The 15,587-nt window shown below is 51.1% G+C and overlaps 3 protein-coding genes across 11 annotated transcripts in view; 1 reads left to right on the forward strand and 2 right to left on the reverse strand.

Moving 5' to 3' along the window:
• LOC106862732 (uncharacterized) overlaps positions 1 to 1,178 on the reverse strand; it is a 67,179-nt gene extending 66,001 nt beyond the window's left edge. The window contains exon 1 of one of the 9 annotated variants that reach the window (XR_015801658.1): positions 297 to 1,178. The gene's annotated coding sequence lies outside the window, so the exon portion shown is untranslated. The remainder of the gene's footprint in view (positions 1 to 296) is intronic. The other 8 variants (XR_015801661.1, XR_015801655.1, XR_015801650.1 and 5 more) reach the window with 8 other exon arrangements.
• Positions 1,179 to 3,784: 2,606 nt separating this feature from the next.
• POU3F3 (POU class 3 homeobox 3) lies at positions 3,785 to 5,135 on the forward strand. The gene has a single exon (XM_014891936.2). It carries the CDS (start codon positions 3,785 to 3,787, stop codon positions 5,102 to 5,104), a length of 1,320 nt encoding a protein of 439 aa, XP_014747422.1. The 3' UTR covers positions 5,105 to 5,135.
• Positions 5,136 to 12,456: 7,321 nt separating this feature from the next.
• On the reverse strand, positions 12,457 to 15,275 carry LOC106862680 (uncharacterized). The gene is made up of 3 exons (XM_088159339.1): positions 14,777 to 15,275; positions 14,538 to 14,650; positions 12,457 to 12,760 (listed from the first exon to the last, which is right to left on the reverse strand). The coding sequence occupies exons 1-3, from the start codon at positions 15,273 to 15,275 to the stop codon at positions 12,602 to 12,604; spliced, it is 771 nt and encodes a 256-aa protein (XP_088015465.1). The 3' UTR covers positions 12,457 to 12,601.
• Positions 15,276 to 15,587: the final 312 nt, after the last annotated feature.

Here is a 15,587-nt window from a genome sequence, read left to right on the forward strand (position 1 = left end):
TTAACAGTGCCCAGAAAAGTGAAGTAGTAACCAGAAAGACTTTCCAGCGCTGAAGAATTGCTTTGCTGCCTTGAGCTTTGGAATGAATCCATGCTTTTTATGTAATATTTCACTAAGGTGCTTTTTGTTGCTGGTGGGATTTTTTTTTTTCCCCTTTCCCTTTCCCTTTTTTTTCCAGCCTGTTTCCTTCAAGGCAGTTGCCATGGGTTTCCCTGTCTTGTCCTAAGCTTTTGAAAATACATATCCAGAAGACTTTAAAGAAAACAAAAGTAGATAAAAAAATGTAAAACACTTACCGATCAAACTTCCAGGATTTAGAGATTTTTTTTTAATTTTTGATTTTAATAAGGTGACAGGGGGGAAAAAGCATGTTCTCAACTCCAGCGAAACGATCCATGTTAAGATTTTCCTTTGCACTGACTCCACTAAGCCCCGCTCTCCACTAGTCTATTATTTTCACCAAAATATATGAAAATTTATGCAAATGAAAATCAGCACTAACTGTTCTCCCCTTGTTATACTTTGGATTTTTTTCCAGACAAAACAATCTCACTCTGCAAGGGAGGGGGTGGGAAGAGTTGGGGAACGAAGTTGGTTGTTTGTTTTTCGTTGGGATATTTTCTAAAATAAAAGACCTTACTCCAGCTTGAGCTTTATTTTTTGTTGTCGCTGTTATGAGGGTGTACGGTGGTTTGGGTTTTTTTTATTTTTATTTTGGGGGGATTTCTCCACCCCCCCCACACACACACACCTTCCTTTTTTATTAAGAAAGTAGATCTGTTTGCAGAGGCGCTATCACGTTTCATCAGGCCACCTGAGACGGCTTTTGAAAGCGTGTACTGTGAAATTCATAGCAGTAATTTAGACAAAATCCTCACTGTATATTAATGAAAGACGGCCCCATGGCACCGTTCCTATCCTCCCCATTCAGTGTAAACAAAACCACGAGACTCACTCGGTTTTTGAGCCTGATCCAAGCAAAATCGGCTGGAAAGGAAAACATGGGGTTCTGGCACTGACTATTCAAACGTCTGCACCTGGAGATCTCAGATTTATTCAATGAAATCTGTGTTGGATCTTTTATATATAAAAAAAGAAACCTTTGGAGGACGCATGGGAACAAATATATATACCTATATATATGCGTACACATATATATATATATATATATACACATATATCTATATATACATATATAAAATTATTATGTTTGGTGTTTAGTTACCAGCGCCCTTAAGATCCGTACGCTTCACTTGAATGTTTTTTCTAACCCGACCTGCCATGGTATTTTGTGCCGTGCCAGCCGGGGGCTGGAGGGAGCCCCGAGCTCCGGCTGCCGAGCACGGCGGGAGCGGGACGGCGTGGAGGGCGCTGCCAGCGGGACGCAGCTCACCGCCTCCCAGGGCCGGGTTATTAAGCGTGCGGAGGAGGGAGCGGGGCGGGCAGGGCCAGGCGGGGGAAGGACGCTGCCCATTCTCATGCCCGCACCGCGCGTGTTTTCTTCGCGCGGCCCCCGCCACCCGGGGAGCGCGCGTGGGACGCCGCTAAGCGGCGAAGCGGTCACCGGCAGCGCCGTGTCCCCTCCGTGTCCGAGCGGTGTTATTGCACCGGCAGTCCCCGAGGAGCGTTCAATTTGCCCTTGTTTTTGTTGCCACTTTCTCTTTCTCCGTGGTTCACTGAGGTTGCCTGCGCTCAGTGTTTCCGCTCGGTCGCATCTCTCCCCCGCGCCCCCCGCCTTCCCCCGCCCCCCTTAACTCTTTCCGCTGGACGGGAAATAATACAGCGTTTCATGCCGCGGGGCTGGCTCCCTGCGAGTAGACCGCAGCGAGCAGGGCAAGCCCGGACGCCGGCTCTCCTTGCCACCTCCCCCGCCGACGGGGCGGCCCTTCTCCGGCACTACCGGGCCAGCCCCCCGGCGTGACGGCTGCGGACGGGCTGCCGGGGTCTGGGACGCACCCCGGGGTGCGGGGGCGGACAAAGGGGGGAGGAGGGGGCGGGCGGGGGGCGGGCGCCTCCGGGGCTGAACGCAGGGGGGGCCAGCTCCTAATGCCGGTACGGGCACTGCCGGCGGGAGAGAGGCGGGTGCGTGTGCCCGGTGGTGACACCTTCGCACAAACGCCTTTCTGAATCCAGCCCGGTGCTGGGCTCGTTATTATTGTCGTTATTACTGTTGTTATTAATTATTACCGCCCCCGCTCGCCCCTGCCCGAGAGGAGACGGCGGCGGGAGAGCTCCGAGATGCGTGTGTCCACCGGGCAGGAAGAGTTAAGAGGCGGAGGGAGGGAGGCAGGGAGGGATGGAGGGAGGAGGAAGGAAGAAGGGGAGAGGGAGGAGGGATAGAGGCAAAGGGGGGGCAACTTCCATCTCCGACGCCACTTCGCCTAAATTAAAAAGCAGCCAATCGGAACGGCCGGAAGGGGGGCCGCGCGGCCGGCGGCGCGCTGTCCGTCACAGGGCGCGCAGCCAATCGGCGGGGGCGGCGGCGGCCGCTTCCTCGCGGCGGGGCCGGGCGCTGGCGGCGCGGGCGGCGGCGGCGGGAGGGAGGAGAGGGAGGGACGGACGGACGGACGGGAGGGGGGAGGGAGGAGGGAGGGCGCGGGCACGGCCCGGGAGAAGGAGGCGGGGAGAGGCGAGCGGCGGGACTCCGGCACCGCCAGTGCGCGCTGCCAGCCCGGCAGCCAACTTCCCCGCTGGAGTTAGTGTATAAAGGATACCATATATGCACACACACATACACACACCTCTCCACCAAGGCGCTCCTCCTCCGCCTCCTCCCTCGACCAACTGCTGGAATTAAAATAAAAAGCAAAACAAACACAACCAAAAAAAAAAAAAAAAAAGACAACAAACCAAGCGAGAGAGAGAGCGGGAGAGGGAAAGAAACAATTCGCGAGGTAACGAGAAAATTCAACTTTTTAAATTTCTTTTTTACTTTTTTTTTTTCCGACCGCCTAAAGGAAAGGTAGAGAGAAAAATATGTCTTATCCAGAGCGTGACTCTAGCAAGAAGGCTCCGGCAGGACTCTTGTTTCAAAGGGGACAAAGTGCTTCAGCAACAGCACAACTTTGAGAAATGCATCATCACCACCATCACCACCATCATCATCACAGGAAGTTTTCTTAGGACACCAACAAAACTTGCAAATAACAGAGCAAAAGGAGATCGAGGAACCGAGGAGAGAAAGACAGAGAGAGAGGCAGAAAAAGACGAAAATATACCCACACACAAAGCCTTAAAGGAAGAAGAAAAGGAAAAGTTTCGCTCTGAGAGGGGAAGGCTGAGAGGAGGAGATGTACTCCTAGGGGAGCGGAGGGGAGAAGGCACGGGGGCTTTTTGATCCCCCCACCCCCCTTTTTTCGCTTTTTAGCCTTTGTTTGGTTTCCTCCCTGCGAGCAGCAAACCCGGGCGAGAAGAAGGCGGAGGAAAACTACATGTACAGCTAAATATTTCTCTTTTTTTGGAAAAAAAAAAGAAAGGCTAAAAAAATATAAAAGGCGAAGCGAGAGCCGGCGACCGCAACGAGCGCGCCGAGGAGCGGAGGCAGGACGGCCGGCGGACGGGCGGAGGAGAGCGCGCAGCGGAGCGCTAGCAGGTGAACCCCGCGCCCCGGCGCCCCGGCGAGGCTGGGAAGGCGGCGGCGGCGGCGGCGGCGCGGGCGGCGGCCCCGGCAGCGGCCCCGGCAGCGCCGGGCAAGGGCGCTCGCGGCGGGCGCCCAGCAGCCGGCGGCGGCGGCGCAGCGGCGGCTGCGGCGCGGCGGGGGCGAGCGGCGGGCGGCGGGCGCGGGATGGCCGCGGCCACCTCTAACCCCTACCTCCCCGGCAACGGCATCCTGGCGGCCGGCTCCATCGTCCACGCGGACTCGGGCGGCGGCGGCGGCGGCGGCGGCGGCGGCATGCAGCCAGGGAGCGTGGCCGTCACCTCGGTGGCGGGCGGCTACCGCGGCGACCCGGCGGCCAAGATGGTCCAGAGCGACTTCATGCCGGGCGCCATGGCCGCCAGCAACGGCGGCCATATGCTGAGCCATGCCCACCAGTGGGTGACAGCCCTGCCCCACGCCGCCGCCGCCGCCGCCGCCGCCGCCGCCGCTGCCGCCGAAGCGGGCTCGCCCTGGTCCGGCAGCCCCGTGGGCATGACGGGCAGCCCCCAGCAGCCGCCGCCGCCGCCCGACGTCAAGGGCAGCGGCGGACGCGACGACCTGCACTCGGGCGCGGCGCTGCACCACCGGCCGCCCCACCTGGGCCCCCCGCACCAGGGGCACCCGGCGGCCTGGGGGGCGGCGGCGGCCGCCCACCTACCCTCCATGGCCGGCGGGCAGCAGCAGCAGCAGTCGCTCCTCTACTCGCAGCCCGGGGGTTTCACGGTGAACGGCATGTTGAGCCCCCCCCCCGGCGGTCAGAGCCTGGTGCACCCGGGGCTCGTGCGCGGCGAGACGCCGGAGCTGGGCGAGCACCCCGGGCATCACCACCACCACCACCACCAGCACCCCGGGCACCACCCGCCGCACCACGGCGGCGTCAACAGCCACGACCCGCACTCGGACGAGGACACGCCGACCTCCGACGACCTGGAGCAGTTCGCCAAGCAGTTCAAGCAGCGGCGGATTAAACTGGGCTTCACCCAGGCCGACGTGGGGCTGGCGCTGGGCACCCTCTACGGCAACGTCTTCTCGCAGACCACCATCTGCCGCTTCGAGGCCCTGCAGCTCAGCTTCAAGAACATGTGCAAGCTGAAGCCTTTGTTGAACAAGTGGCTGGAGGAAGCCGACTCTTCCACGGGCAGTCCCACCAGCATCGACAAGATCGCCGCCCAGGGCAGGAAGAGGAAGAAGCGGACCTCCATCGAGGTGAGTGTCAAGGGGGCCTTGGAGAGCCACTTTCTGAAATGCCCCAAGCCCTCCGCCCAGGAGATTACGAACCTAGCGGACAGCCTGCAGCTGGAGAAGGAGGTGGTCAGGGTTTGGTTTTGCAATCGGAGGCAGAAAGAGAAACGGATGACCCCCCCGGGGATCCAGCAGCAGACCCCCGACGATGTCTACTCCCAGGTCGGCACCGTCAACTCCGACACGCCGCCCCCTCACCACGGACTGCAGACCAGCGTGCAGTGAGGGGCACCGCGGGCGGGCCGGGCAGCGCGGGGGCAGCGCGGGCCAGGCCGGGCCGGGCACCGCCGCCGGCACCGCCACCGGCTCCGGCACCGCCGCGCACAGCCGCACGCTCACACAGACACACACGCGCGCACACACACACACACACACGATCCAGGCTCGTTCAGACTGCTTGTGTTTATATATATATGGATATATGCGTGCATCTATATATATATATAAGATCGATACCAATAGGGAGCGGTGGAGAAGGTCGATCCGAGCGAGAGCGTTTAGACCGTGTTAGGAAAATGGGGTGGAGATGCATAATGCACCAAAACTGCAGATGTGCCGGGGGGTTGGTTGGTTGGTTGAGGGGAAAGGGCTTGAGGGGTGGGCTTGGGCTTTTTTAATTTTATTTTTCTCCAAATTATCCCCTTTTCGCAGTAAGGAACACCACTGTCTGCGCTTCTTCTCTCCCCTCCTCCTCCCCCACCCTCCCCCCGCACTCTTCCCCCCATCCCCAAAAGGGCTCTCTTCTATGAATCACAGAAACTTTTTTTCTCCTTTCTGTCTCCCTCCTTTTTTTTTTTTTTTTTTTTTTTTTTTTTTCCCAATGGGAGCAGTCAAAAAAAGGGAAGCAGAAGAAAAATAATCTGGTTAATAAGAGGGTGCCTGCTGTATTCCAGCACCCTGTTTTTCTTGGCCAAACCGTAGAATTTTGGTGCAAGGCAGATATCCACTCTGGAAGCATATATATCTATATATTCTGCAAAATGAAAGGGTCCACTTTTTCCAGGAAAAAAATATGCACACAGCACTGAAAACAAGCAGGCTGAATAGGGAAGCAAATACATATATATATATTTATCTATATATATAGGTATAGCTATAGAACAAAAATATGGAAATAAATGCCCGCACGCGGAGAAAACTGACCCTGAAGAGAAAGGGGGGAGGGACAGACGCCAGGGGGAGGGTGAGAGAAGGAGAGGTTGTTGGTCCCTAAAGTTGGAGCTTTGTAGAAGGACTTTGCATGAATTAAAGGAACCAGGGAAAGAAAGGGAAATAATTTAGAGCTGTCAAAGTCCTGCTCCTGACGGCTGCCAATCATCATGGAAGAGTCATAAAAAAAATCCACTGCTAATATTTTTTTTATTAATATTTTTATTTTTTATTTCTGGACTGATTCAGATAAAGGGATTTAGAAGGACTGAGCATCTGCAGCTGCACTTATCTGAACTTCTCCTCTCCTAAATCCGTTGCCAACTTTGATTGAATGGGTGCTGTGGATGTGATTATATAATACTGCCATTTCCAAGCAGTGTTTTTGGTAGGTTTTAATAAACAGACTTTTCAAAAAGACGGCAATATAGAATTGTTAGATCCGTTGTTGATCTAAAAAAAAAAAAAATTTGCTTTATATTTTCATTAAATGACTTCTTTTAATATTTTATTCAGAATACCTATGAACTGCTGCAAAACGGTAATTTATTTTTTCCCCAGATCTTGTATTACGTGTTTTTTTCAGACGAGCACAAATCAAAATGAAATGAAAATATGGACAGTTGTTAGGTAATAAGGGTATCTTTTGATGTGATAATTTGATTGTAATTTAATTTGAGTAGTGATTCCGTAAGAGCTGATTGAGAAAATAAATTTGTTAGAATGAAATAGTCTGTGTCTGATGCATAAACACTGTGTCGAAACACAAAAGAAAAAAAGTTCTCTGAAGGGACATACTGCTAAAGTGAGAGAAATGCCGAGGGTCCGACCTGCCCGCGCTCCCCGGCAGTGCCCCCGCCTCACCCCTGCTGCTGTTTGCCCGGCGCGGGGCTCTCCCCTGCCCACTCTCCGCCGAGCCCGTGTCCGCGGTGCCTTCCATCAGCCCCGGGGACCCTGTGTCACCAGGAAGGACGGCGAGATTAGAGCTCATCAAATGCCACCTTCTCCCCGAAAGGGCTGTGGCGCCTCGGTTTAGGCTGGCACTCGGGCGCGGGCGATACCTGAGCGCGTCCTCAGGTCCCGCGTGGCCGCTGCTAAGAGGGATGTTTCCAAAAGTTCAGTCTTGTTTCCTCTCTTTCCAAACTGAGGCTAGACGGGGGGGAGGTGCCGGGGGGGGCGGGGGCGCAAAGAGGGAGAAGGGAGGTTGAGCTATAATTTATATTGACTCATTTTATGTATGTATTAATATTTGTATTTAATTTATCTTTATAATTTGAAGAAAAGCTACGTTTATTTTTTTTCTAGAATATATAGAATAATACTTTCAGCATCCTACGTGCGGTCTTCCTAGTTCACCGTTTCTGTTGTTGCTGTTGCTGTGGCTATTGTTGTTGTTTTAAGGTTTTTCTACGGGATGTGAAGTGGTGTAGTCTAGTTTTCTCCTCCACTTTGCCATAGCGCTGCCATGCCTTCTTTGCAAACACACGCGCGTGTCAGTAACGTTGGAGATGCCAATAGATGCACTAGCTGACCTGTCATATTTATCCACTAGAATTTATTGCAATGTAGGGACAAGTGAATGACCGCCTCAACTCTCTTCATTTTGCAGCGGGGAGGTTGTGGGAAGTAGAGAGCTGCATCTAATGCATCCACCCGCCCCCACTGATAGTCTGCTGGAGAATAAGGTTTTCTTTTATGATCCAGCTCGTCTGTGGCTCCTTCCTCACCTTCCTCTTCCTCCCCTCCTCTGCGCCCCCTCCCTCCTGCCTTGCTTCTCTACGAGCTATTGAGGCAGGGGTTAAACCTCCAGAAAACTGCTGTAGGAACAACAAGCATTTCTTCCTTTCAGATAGGCCTTGTGTCAGTCCATAAATCAAAGCCAACCTGGGAGCCGCGCACCGGGATGCATTATTTTAACACCAGCTCGTAGTAAATATCACCGTCGGTTTGATTTGTGAAATCCGAAAGGCCCTACTGACACGGAGGAAATAAGAGGGGGGGTGGGGGAAGAAGCCAACCCAACAAAGGGAAAGAGAACCCGAAGGGGTAAAGGACGCTATTTCTTTTGTTCGTTTTAGCAGAAGCTGCTAGCTGATTTTGCAGCTGGGGAGGGAAGAAGGGCCGGGCGTGCAGGCGGCCCGGCCGGGCTCCCCTCCGGGAGCCGGGTACCACTGACACGTGAGGTGGGATCCTGTTTTCACACACGAAGGGGAGCACTTGTATTAGCCGCGGAGAAAGTCTATTTAAATTTCGGAGCGGTATTTGGTTACTCGATTTGGATGGCAACAAAGAGCTAACGTTAGGCTTCACGCTGGTTTCTATTAAAAGGCAACCTTTGCGGGTTGCTGCCTCCGAAAAGCTGGGGGTTAGGCTGGAGGAGTAACGTGTGGTCGGAGGGACAGGCAAAATGTGCCCGTTCCGTGGACTTGTTATGCACAAAAAGTGAGGCCATGGGCGCTCCCCCCTCCTCCCCTCCGCCCCCTCCCCCGCCCCCGAGAAACTGAATCCTTTGAATGTATTTAGGAATTTCAGGGTTGTGAGTCTCTGAGATAGCAAGAGGTAGATAATAAGTGAGAGGGTTTGCGCTAAGGGTTATATTGTTACACGTGTAAATAATGAAAATATTGTTATATATCGCCAGATCTCTTAATGAATTTAGTAATTGTATTCATTTATAATATCAGTGTTCTGTGCTTGGCAATAGAGTCGGCATCGTTTTCCTTACTCTTTTTCTTTCTTTCTTTCTTTTTTTTTTTTTTTTTTTTCCCATGCGTAAAGGAAAGCCAAGTGTTTTACTAAGTTACGTTTGATCAGACTGGGTAATCCCGAGATGTGATTATTTATAGGTTCCATTTTCATATCCTGCGGTCCTCTATTACACCCAGTCTTCTCACTCACATCCCATCCTTCCCCCGTCTAGTCTGTACACAATAAATCATTTTCAGGTGTATTTAAAATAGTCATGTCACGGCTGTTGGTCTGCGTATTTTCCGAAATTTAGCAGAGAGCTCTACTTTGGTTTAAAAACGCAGCAGTTCCGATCGGAAAGTGATCTTTACAGAATCCTTATGCTTTAATGTAGTGACTTGTGTTTGCACATTACAATGCTCATAACTTGTTTTGTATGAATGGTTTTAAATGGAACGTTTAGAGAATAATAGGTTCTAATATGAAATGCAGTATATACTATTGATAATTTTATCAATAAGTGTGCTATTTTAAATAACTTTAACAATTAAATTTGGGTTTTTTTAAATTATATATTTGTAAAATATTTATCCTGTTGAAAGCAACAATACATTGTTGTATTTATTCGTTTATTTTTGTAATAAATGATCAACATCTTCAAGCTACAGCAAAATCGATACTTCCATATATTTATACAGGGATACCTTTTTGAAGCGCAGAGATGCACATTCCGATTTGGAAGCGAGTATAAAAATAAAAATCACCTCTGTAACTGGCAAGCTGCAGGACCAAACTGTAGGCGTGAGCTTCTTCGCCACATGTACTTTAGTTTGCTTAAGTTCCAGGGTAATTAATCAAACTCTAAAAGGGATGCAACAAGTCCCGACCTCGGAGGCAGGCGTGGGGCGAGCGCTTGAGGACAGGGACTCATTTTGCTAATGCCAGGGTTGGCGAGGAGCTTGGTCGCCTCTGGCGAGAGGGATGGGTGGCTGGATGGAGCGATCGGAGGAGATGCAGGGAGGTGATTATTGCTCCATCGGTGTTTTCAGTTGCAGTTTGGCACAATGGAGCGGGCGCAGCCTTCAATAGGCGGCGGGAGCGGGGGGAAAGGAGGGCGGCGAGCGGCCCCGCAGTGTCAATGACACAGCAGTAGGGAGTTCTTTGGTTGAGAGGCTTTGGCGACACAAAAAGCTAAAGGGTGAAGGCCGAACGGGGGAAGGCTCGCCGCCCATCCCGTCCTGCCCGACACCAAAGGAGCAGCCGGGTCCGCGGTGGTGCCCACGGGGCCTCGCCCTCGGGGCTGCGCCGGGACTCGCGTCCCCGGCAGCCCTCCCCAGCCCAGATGGCTGCGGCGGGGTCCGGGCCGCGCCACGCACGGGGAAGCAGTGATGCCGCGTTCCCCAATCGTGGAAGGCCGGGCCGGGGCAGCGCCGACGGGGCGGCCGCCGTTGCCCGTCTGCCTGCCCTGTGTCCCCGCGGGCCGGCCCGGGGCGGCGGGCGGCCCGGGGGAGCCGGCGGGCGGGCGGCGCGGTGCCGCGGCGGCAGCTGCCGCGGGTCCCACAAGTTGTTTTCCTCGTGGCGACCATTCAGCAAAACGCAGGATCCTTTCTCCAAGATTTAAATTTCGCGGATGAATTACCATACAGCGGTTGCTTAGCAACTAAATTCAAGCCGGGCTAAGAATATGCAAGCTTTTTGTATTCTCATTAATAAAAATGCCACTCTGACACAGCAACCTGACTTTGGATCACTGCAACTTCTGTAAAAGCCATAGGAGAATACAAACCGGCTCCTCCATTTAATTACAGATCAGAGTGGCTTGAAATGTGATGTTTTGTTAATCTATCTTCCTAAAAGCGATGTAAAAAATAACGGCTTTTCAAGAGCAGTGGAAAACTACTTTTTTAATGGAGCTGTCTCCTGGTGCTACTGATGGCTGCAAAGCAAAACCTTTTTTTTTTTTTGAGTCACACTTTCAAGTAGCATTCCCCCCTTCCGTTTTGAGTTTCCTGAAATTAAAGAAAAAAAAATTAAGACATTTGGAGCCACAGGGGAAAAAAATAAAAATAAATAAGCTGCAGACGATTAGCGCATTAGAGAGGAGAGCATTGCTCGGAAAAGGGAAGAAGGGATTAAAAATGTCAAGGTGCAGCCCCTGCCAGGCACAGACCCACGATGCAGGGTGCAGTCTGTCCTTGCTCTGAAGCAGGAGTCTCTTGTGCAGAAATGGCTCTCTTTGGCATAAAGTGCGTGGGTACATCGGCTGGGGAGGGCGGGGGAAAAGCCTTCAGGGACACCTTGTTGAATGTTTCTCTCCAAAATTTATTTCCCCTTCTGCTAACATTTACTTTATATTGCTTTTAGATCGGCAGAGATAAGATCTTGGCGTTAGATTCTGGCATCTTACACCCAGTCTCATATATATGGGAGAATGACCTCATCAGAGGAGGACTGTGTGTATAGATAGAATAATTTAAACATAGACTAGACACCTACATATAAATCTATATATAAAGACGTGTGTATATGATATATATATATATATACATATATATATATATGTTTGTGTGTGTGTGTGTATTTGCCTTTAGCAGCACCAAAAAACTTCCCTGCCAGTCCCACAGCCCCCAGGCACGGCTGCCTTCTCGCGCAACGTTCGGAGAGAGGGCGGCCCCCTTGGCGGGGCAGCGAGGGGAGCTCTGGGGCAGGGCAGCACGCAGGGTGCGGGCAGACAGGGCTGGCACTGCCTCTCCCTGCCAGCCACCGCCGTTATGTGGCGGGAGGGCACCTGCTGCCGGGGACGCCGGGCACTTTTGCTGATGGCTGGGGGCTTGGGCTGTGGTGATTTTTGAGCGACAAAGAGTTAAATCCAAACTTTCTTCTCCCTTGTCGCCCCCTTCCCCGAGGTTGTTAAAATTGAGCCTGAATTGTATAAACCCCAATCCACGTAAAAAGTTCAGGTATGTGGGGTTTTCCTTCCGTCGGGGCTTGTCTGCAGGAGGCGGAGGGGATCTTGGAGGGCTGTCCGAGCTGTGCAGGACACTGTGGAATCAGGGGTTCTCCTCCTTCCCTCCACTCCCGCTTCTCTCTTTCTCTTTTAAGGTTTTCTTTTCCCCCTTGAAAGGGGGACGATGACTTAAAGGAGGGCAGTCGAAATGGGTAGGCATTTTCCAAACGTGAGCTTGTGATGGAGGGAGTTCTCTCTCTCAGCAGGATTGAGTCTGTACTCACTTTAAAACGTAGAACAGCAGACAAAAAAAAAAAAAATCCTATATAACAAAAACTAAGGGAAGAAAGGCAGTGAAGTGAGAACCTGTGAAGACTAGAGTCCCCCTGAAACTCAGGCTCACCCAAAGCTTTAGCAGAGTGTTTTCCTTCTCTCCCCAACAGTTTTAGGATGAGCATCACAAGGCTATAGCACAAATAATCAGGTTCCATTCCATTTTGCATCTCTCTTTAACAAAGTTGAGATTAAAAGCCAAAATTTGAGCACAGCCCTTACAGAGCTGTCGAATAGTGCCAGTACATACGTTTCCCACTCACATGTTGAAAACTGTACCTTCAAACATAGGCTTGTTTCTGATAGCTTGCATTTTTTTCAACTACAAGGGGAAAAAAGGCTAAACAGAACTTTTCTGAATTGTCCCTATTGTGCCTATCCGTGGGTGAAAAGACAGCATTACATCAGCTTTGCACCTTCAACATAAACAGGGAAGGTTTAGCAAGACAAGCTCACAGCATACCACAATGGAGATTTTATTTTAGACCTGGGACAGTTCAAACCAGTTTGACACCAGTATTGAGCACCACAAAGTATGTGGTTTGGAACAAACTTTCCTTCATATAGTGTGAAGTGGATTATCAGGCTTGATGCCAGATGCTTAGTTACTTCAAGTGTCCCCTCGCTGCCTTTCTTGCAAGGTACAGGATACAGAGGAGAGTTTCCATCTGCAGGGACAGTGCTTTCATATCAGACCACTGCGCCATGCCCTCTAAAGTCCAGGCATGGGGTTCCAGCAGAACTATTTCTTCCTCAAAAGGAGCCTAAGATGAGAAGGGGGAAACGAATTAGAAATGGGGAGCCAGCTGGGGACTGTTACTTTCCCTGGTAGTAGGCCTGCTCTTAAAGCACAATGTCAAGGCACTGCAATACACACATGAAATGACAAAGAGAGATGCTGTTTTCTTCCTGAGGTCTACACTGAGTGGAGAAAGTCAAAGGGTTGTTGACTGTCTTGCGTATGGGGCCATTCTTTCAAGCTGAAATGAATTGATTTTAAAAATCAGGGACTGGCTAATGGGAAACCGGGTATGTCTGCTGTATTTATATGCATCAAACCAAAATTTAAACAACTTGAGGGAATGTGGGCTGTATAAACATTTTATATATAGTAACCTTTTTGTTATTGGTTTTGGAAATACATGGAGCTACTTCCCTGCCACCACTCCATACAGCTGACTAGACAGCATTCAGTCCACACTACAGTCAAGCAGGAACTGTTTGCTCAACAACTTCAGGTTTCATTTTCAACTGGAGTACTAATGTACACCTGGAGCTTGTCACATAAATCCTGATTGCCTGATGTATGTACACCTTTTCACCAAGCAGGCAGATAAAATACAAAAACTAACTGCATGACTGTAGAGTTTTGGGCTGGAGACTCTTCTGAACAGTTTGGCTTGGTTGTTTGGATTTTTCCTCCATATGAGTGCTCATGAGGATCCTCTGAAGCTGAGATTGGGTTCATCTCTTCACCTCCCTCCACATTCAAAATATTACAAATATTTACCAAGTACAAAAGATATGAGAAGTGCTGGGCATTGATCATTATTATATCCCTTTACTGACAGAAAATGGGCCCGGGATAAGAGCGATAAAATTAATCTTTCTAGGAAAAAAAAAAAAAAAAAAAAAAAGAGTTGATAAAGAATTGTTCTGGAATAACATACATTTCTTTCATCATCTGGAGCTCTCATTCGAAACAGGGGTCTATCTGCCTAAGTGGAACATTTTTCAGAGAAATCTAATAGATATTTGTTTCAGAGACTCCACACTAAAGCTACAGATCAAATGTAACGTGCAAATCTCTCCATTTGTTTCTCACTCTCTCTCACATGTATGCATACACACACACACCCGCAAACATGCACTCCCTCCTCTTCTTAAAATAATAAAACATCCTCTCTCCAGTTCTCTCACCTTCTCTATTTTATGCAGATCCATACTCTGATGTGTACCAAAATTTCAAACTCAGTTTGCTGAAATTGCATAGAATGTCGAGGAAATTAAACTAAACAAGGAGCTATGTGAAATGTTGAACTTTAAATACCATCCGCTACCTCAAGAAGAAGAAAATTAGTCAATAGATGCTCAGGTTTCTGCTACTTTTAAATTATCATAATTAAAATAATAATTTTATTAGTTTCTTTATTTTTTTTATCCTGATGAGAATTCCCTCGTGCTAATACGTGGGTATTGGAAAATAATGCCTTTCCCTTTTGATTTGGTACTGAAGGACAGGGTTACAGCGTCTCCCCTAAGTGTTAATGCTGTATAGAGATGTGTTTAATTTTATGAACAGTGTGTGTGTTTCTGTGAATACCAGGCAAGACTACTACATCGTTCTCAGTAGCCCAGAAGAATCATGTTTTACCTGAAGAACTGGGCTTGGGCTGGATGCTGCTGTTGTTCTGGGCTTGGTTTTTAATTGTCCTGCCTATTCTCTCAAGTCAATATTAATGCCATACAGCACGGCTGAGGCCAGGGCTGAGTGAGCCCCGTCATTAACAATAGCATAAACAAAGGAAGGGGACCAGTTACCTTGACATTCGATGCCCGCTTTGTTCCCAAGCTTCCAACTGCATCCTGAAGCCCATACAGGGAAGTATTGCCTACGGGAATGAATAATCCACTCCAGCTATTGTCCCAATCTCCTGCAAAACAAAACAACACAACCAAAACAAAGATGACAACACACCCCCGCTCCGCAAGGAGTCTGCGAATGGTTTCATCCCTTCCTGCCTTTCCCCGCGCTTTCCCTGGCCACTCGTGTTACTGACTTGCTCCCCAAAAGCGCTGCCCGCAGGCGCATCCTAATTTGCGCAAGCACTCCAGGCTCCTATTCCCCAGGTTTCTGGGGGCGCGGGGTTGGAGACACCCCGTCCTGTGCCTGCGCAGCCCGGCCGGATCCCTGGTGCGGCCAGGCCGCCCTCGGGGAGCTCGGCGTCGGACGGGGCGGCCCGGCGGGTGGGATGCCCCCCGGCCGCGCCCGCCCCCGGCCCGGCAGCACGCAGGGATTCCCTCTGCGGCGGCGTGGACTGGCCAAGGGGCAGTGCGGCATCTCCACGCACTGCTGTGGAGATGCGAGGGACGAAAGTGACCCTCTGTGTGTCTGTGTGTATCCCCATTGCTATTCCAGCTTCTCTCTCCCTGGCCGGTTTTCCGACCGCCCGACCTTGCCCTCCTTGTCCGGGAGCCTCGGCTCCATAGCCCCCCTGTGTTTGGCAGAAAAGCCCGGAGGGGCCTCCCCTGCTCACGCCCAGTCCAAGGAGCCTGCATGGAGAAGGAACATCTCTTTCCTCTGACAAATAATTAAGTTCCCCGAACTCAGTTTTTCTTCCCCTTCTCCTACAGTCCCATGCTGGCCGTCGGAGCAGAGGGACGGGCAGAAGTCCCCCTAAGCTTGTGGATGGCTGGTTTGACCCCCTCCTCCTCGCGGAGGGGGGCATGGGCCAGACCACGGCAGCGCTGCTGTGGGGCTCGTCCCTGGGCCGGCCCCACTTCGGAGGCGGGTTTTGCTCCCGCTGCGCTCACAGGGGAGCCAGTTCAAGCTCCAGGAATCCTGTGCCTTCACCGGGTTCTCCGGGAGAA

Source organism: Sturnus vulgaris, chromosome 2 (genome assembly GCF_052056855.1).
Source record: "Sturnus vulgaris isolate bStuVul1 chromosome 2, bStuVul1.hap1, whole genome shotgun sequence".
In the NCBI taxonomy this organism is placed as follows: Eukaryota; Metazoa; Chordata; class Aves; order Passeriformes; family Sturnidae; genus Sturnus; species Sturnus vulgaris.

What these genes read in the sequence shown, in the direction of transcription:
- LOC106862680 (XM_088159339.1), bottom strand. Translation starts at nt 15,275, where the DNA reads ATGCAGGCTCCTTGGACTGGGCGTGAGCAGGGGAGGCCCCTCCGGGCT. An exon ending in GCAGCGCTTTTGGGGAGCAA is followed by an intron (nt 14,651 to 14,776) that starts GTCAGTAACACG and finishes TTTGTTTTGCAG; the next exon opens with GAGATTGGGACAATAGCTGG. An exon ending in AGCGGGCATCGAATGTCAAG is followed by an intron (nt 12,761 to 14,537) that starts GTAACTGGTCCC and finishes TTCTCATCTTAG; the next exon opens with GCTCCTTTTGAGGAAGAAAT.
- POU3F3 (XM_014891936.2), top strand. Translation starts at nt 3,785, where the DNA reads ATGGCCGCGGCCACCTCTAACCCCTACCTCCCCGGCAACGGCATCCTG.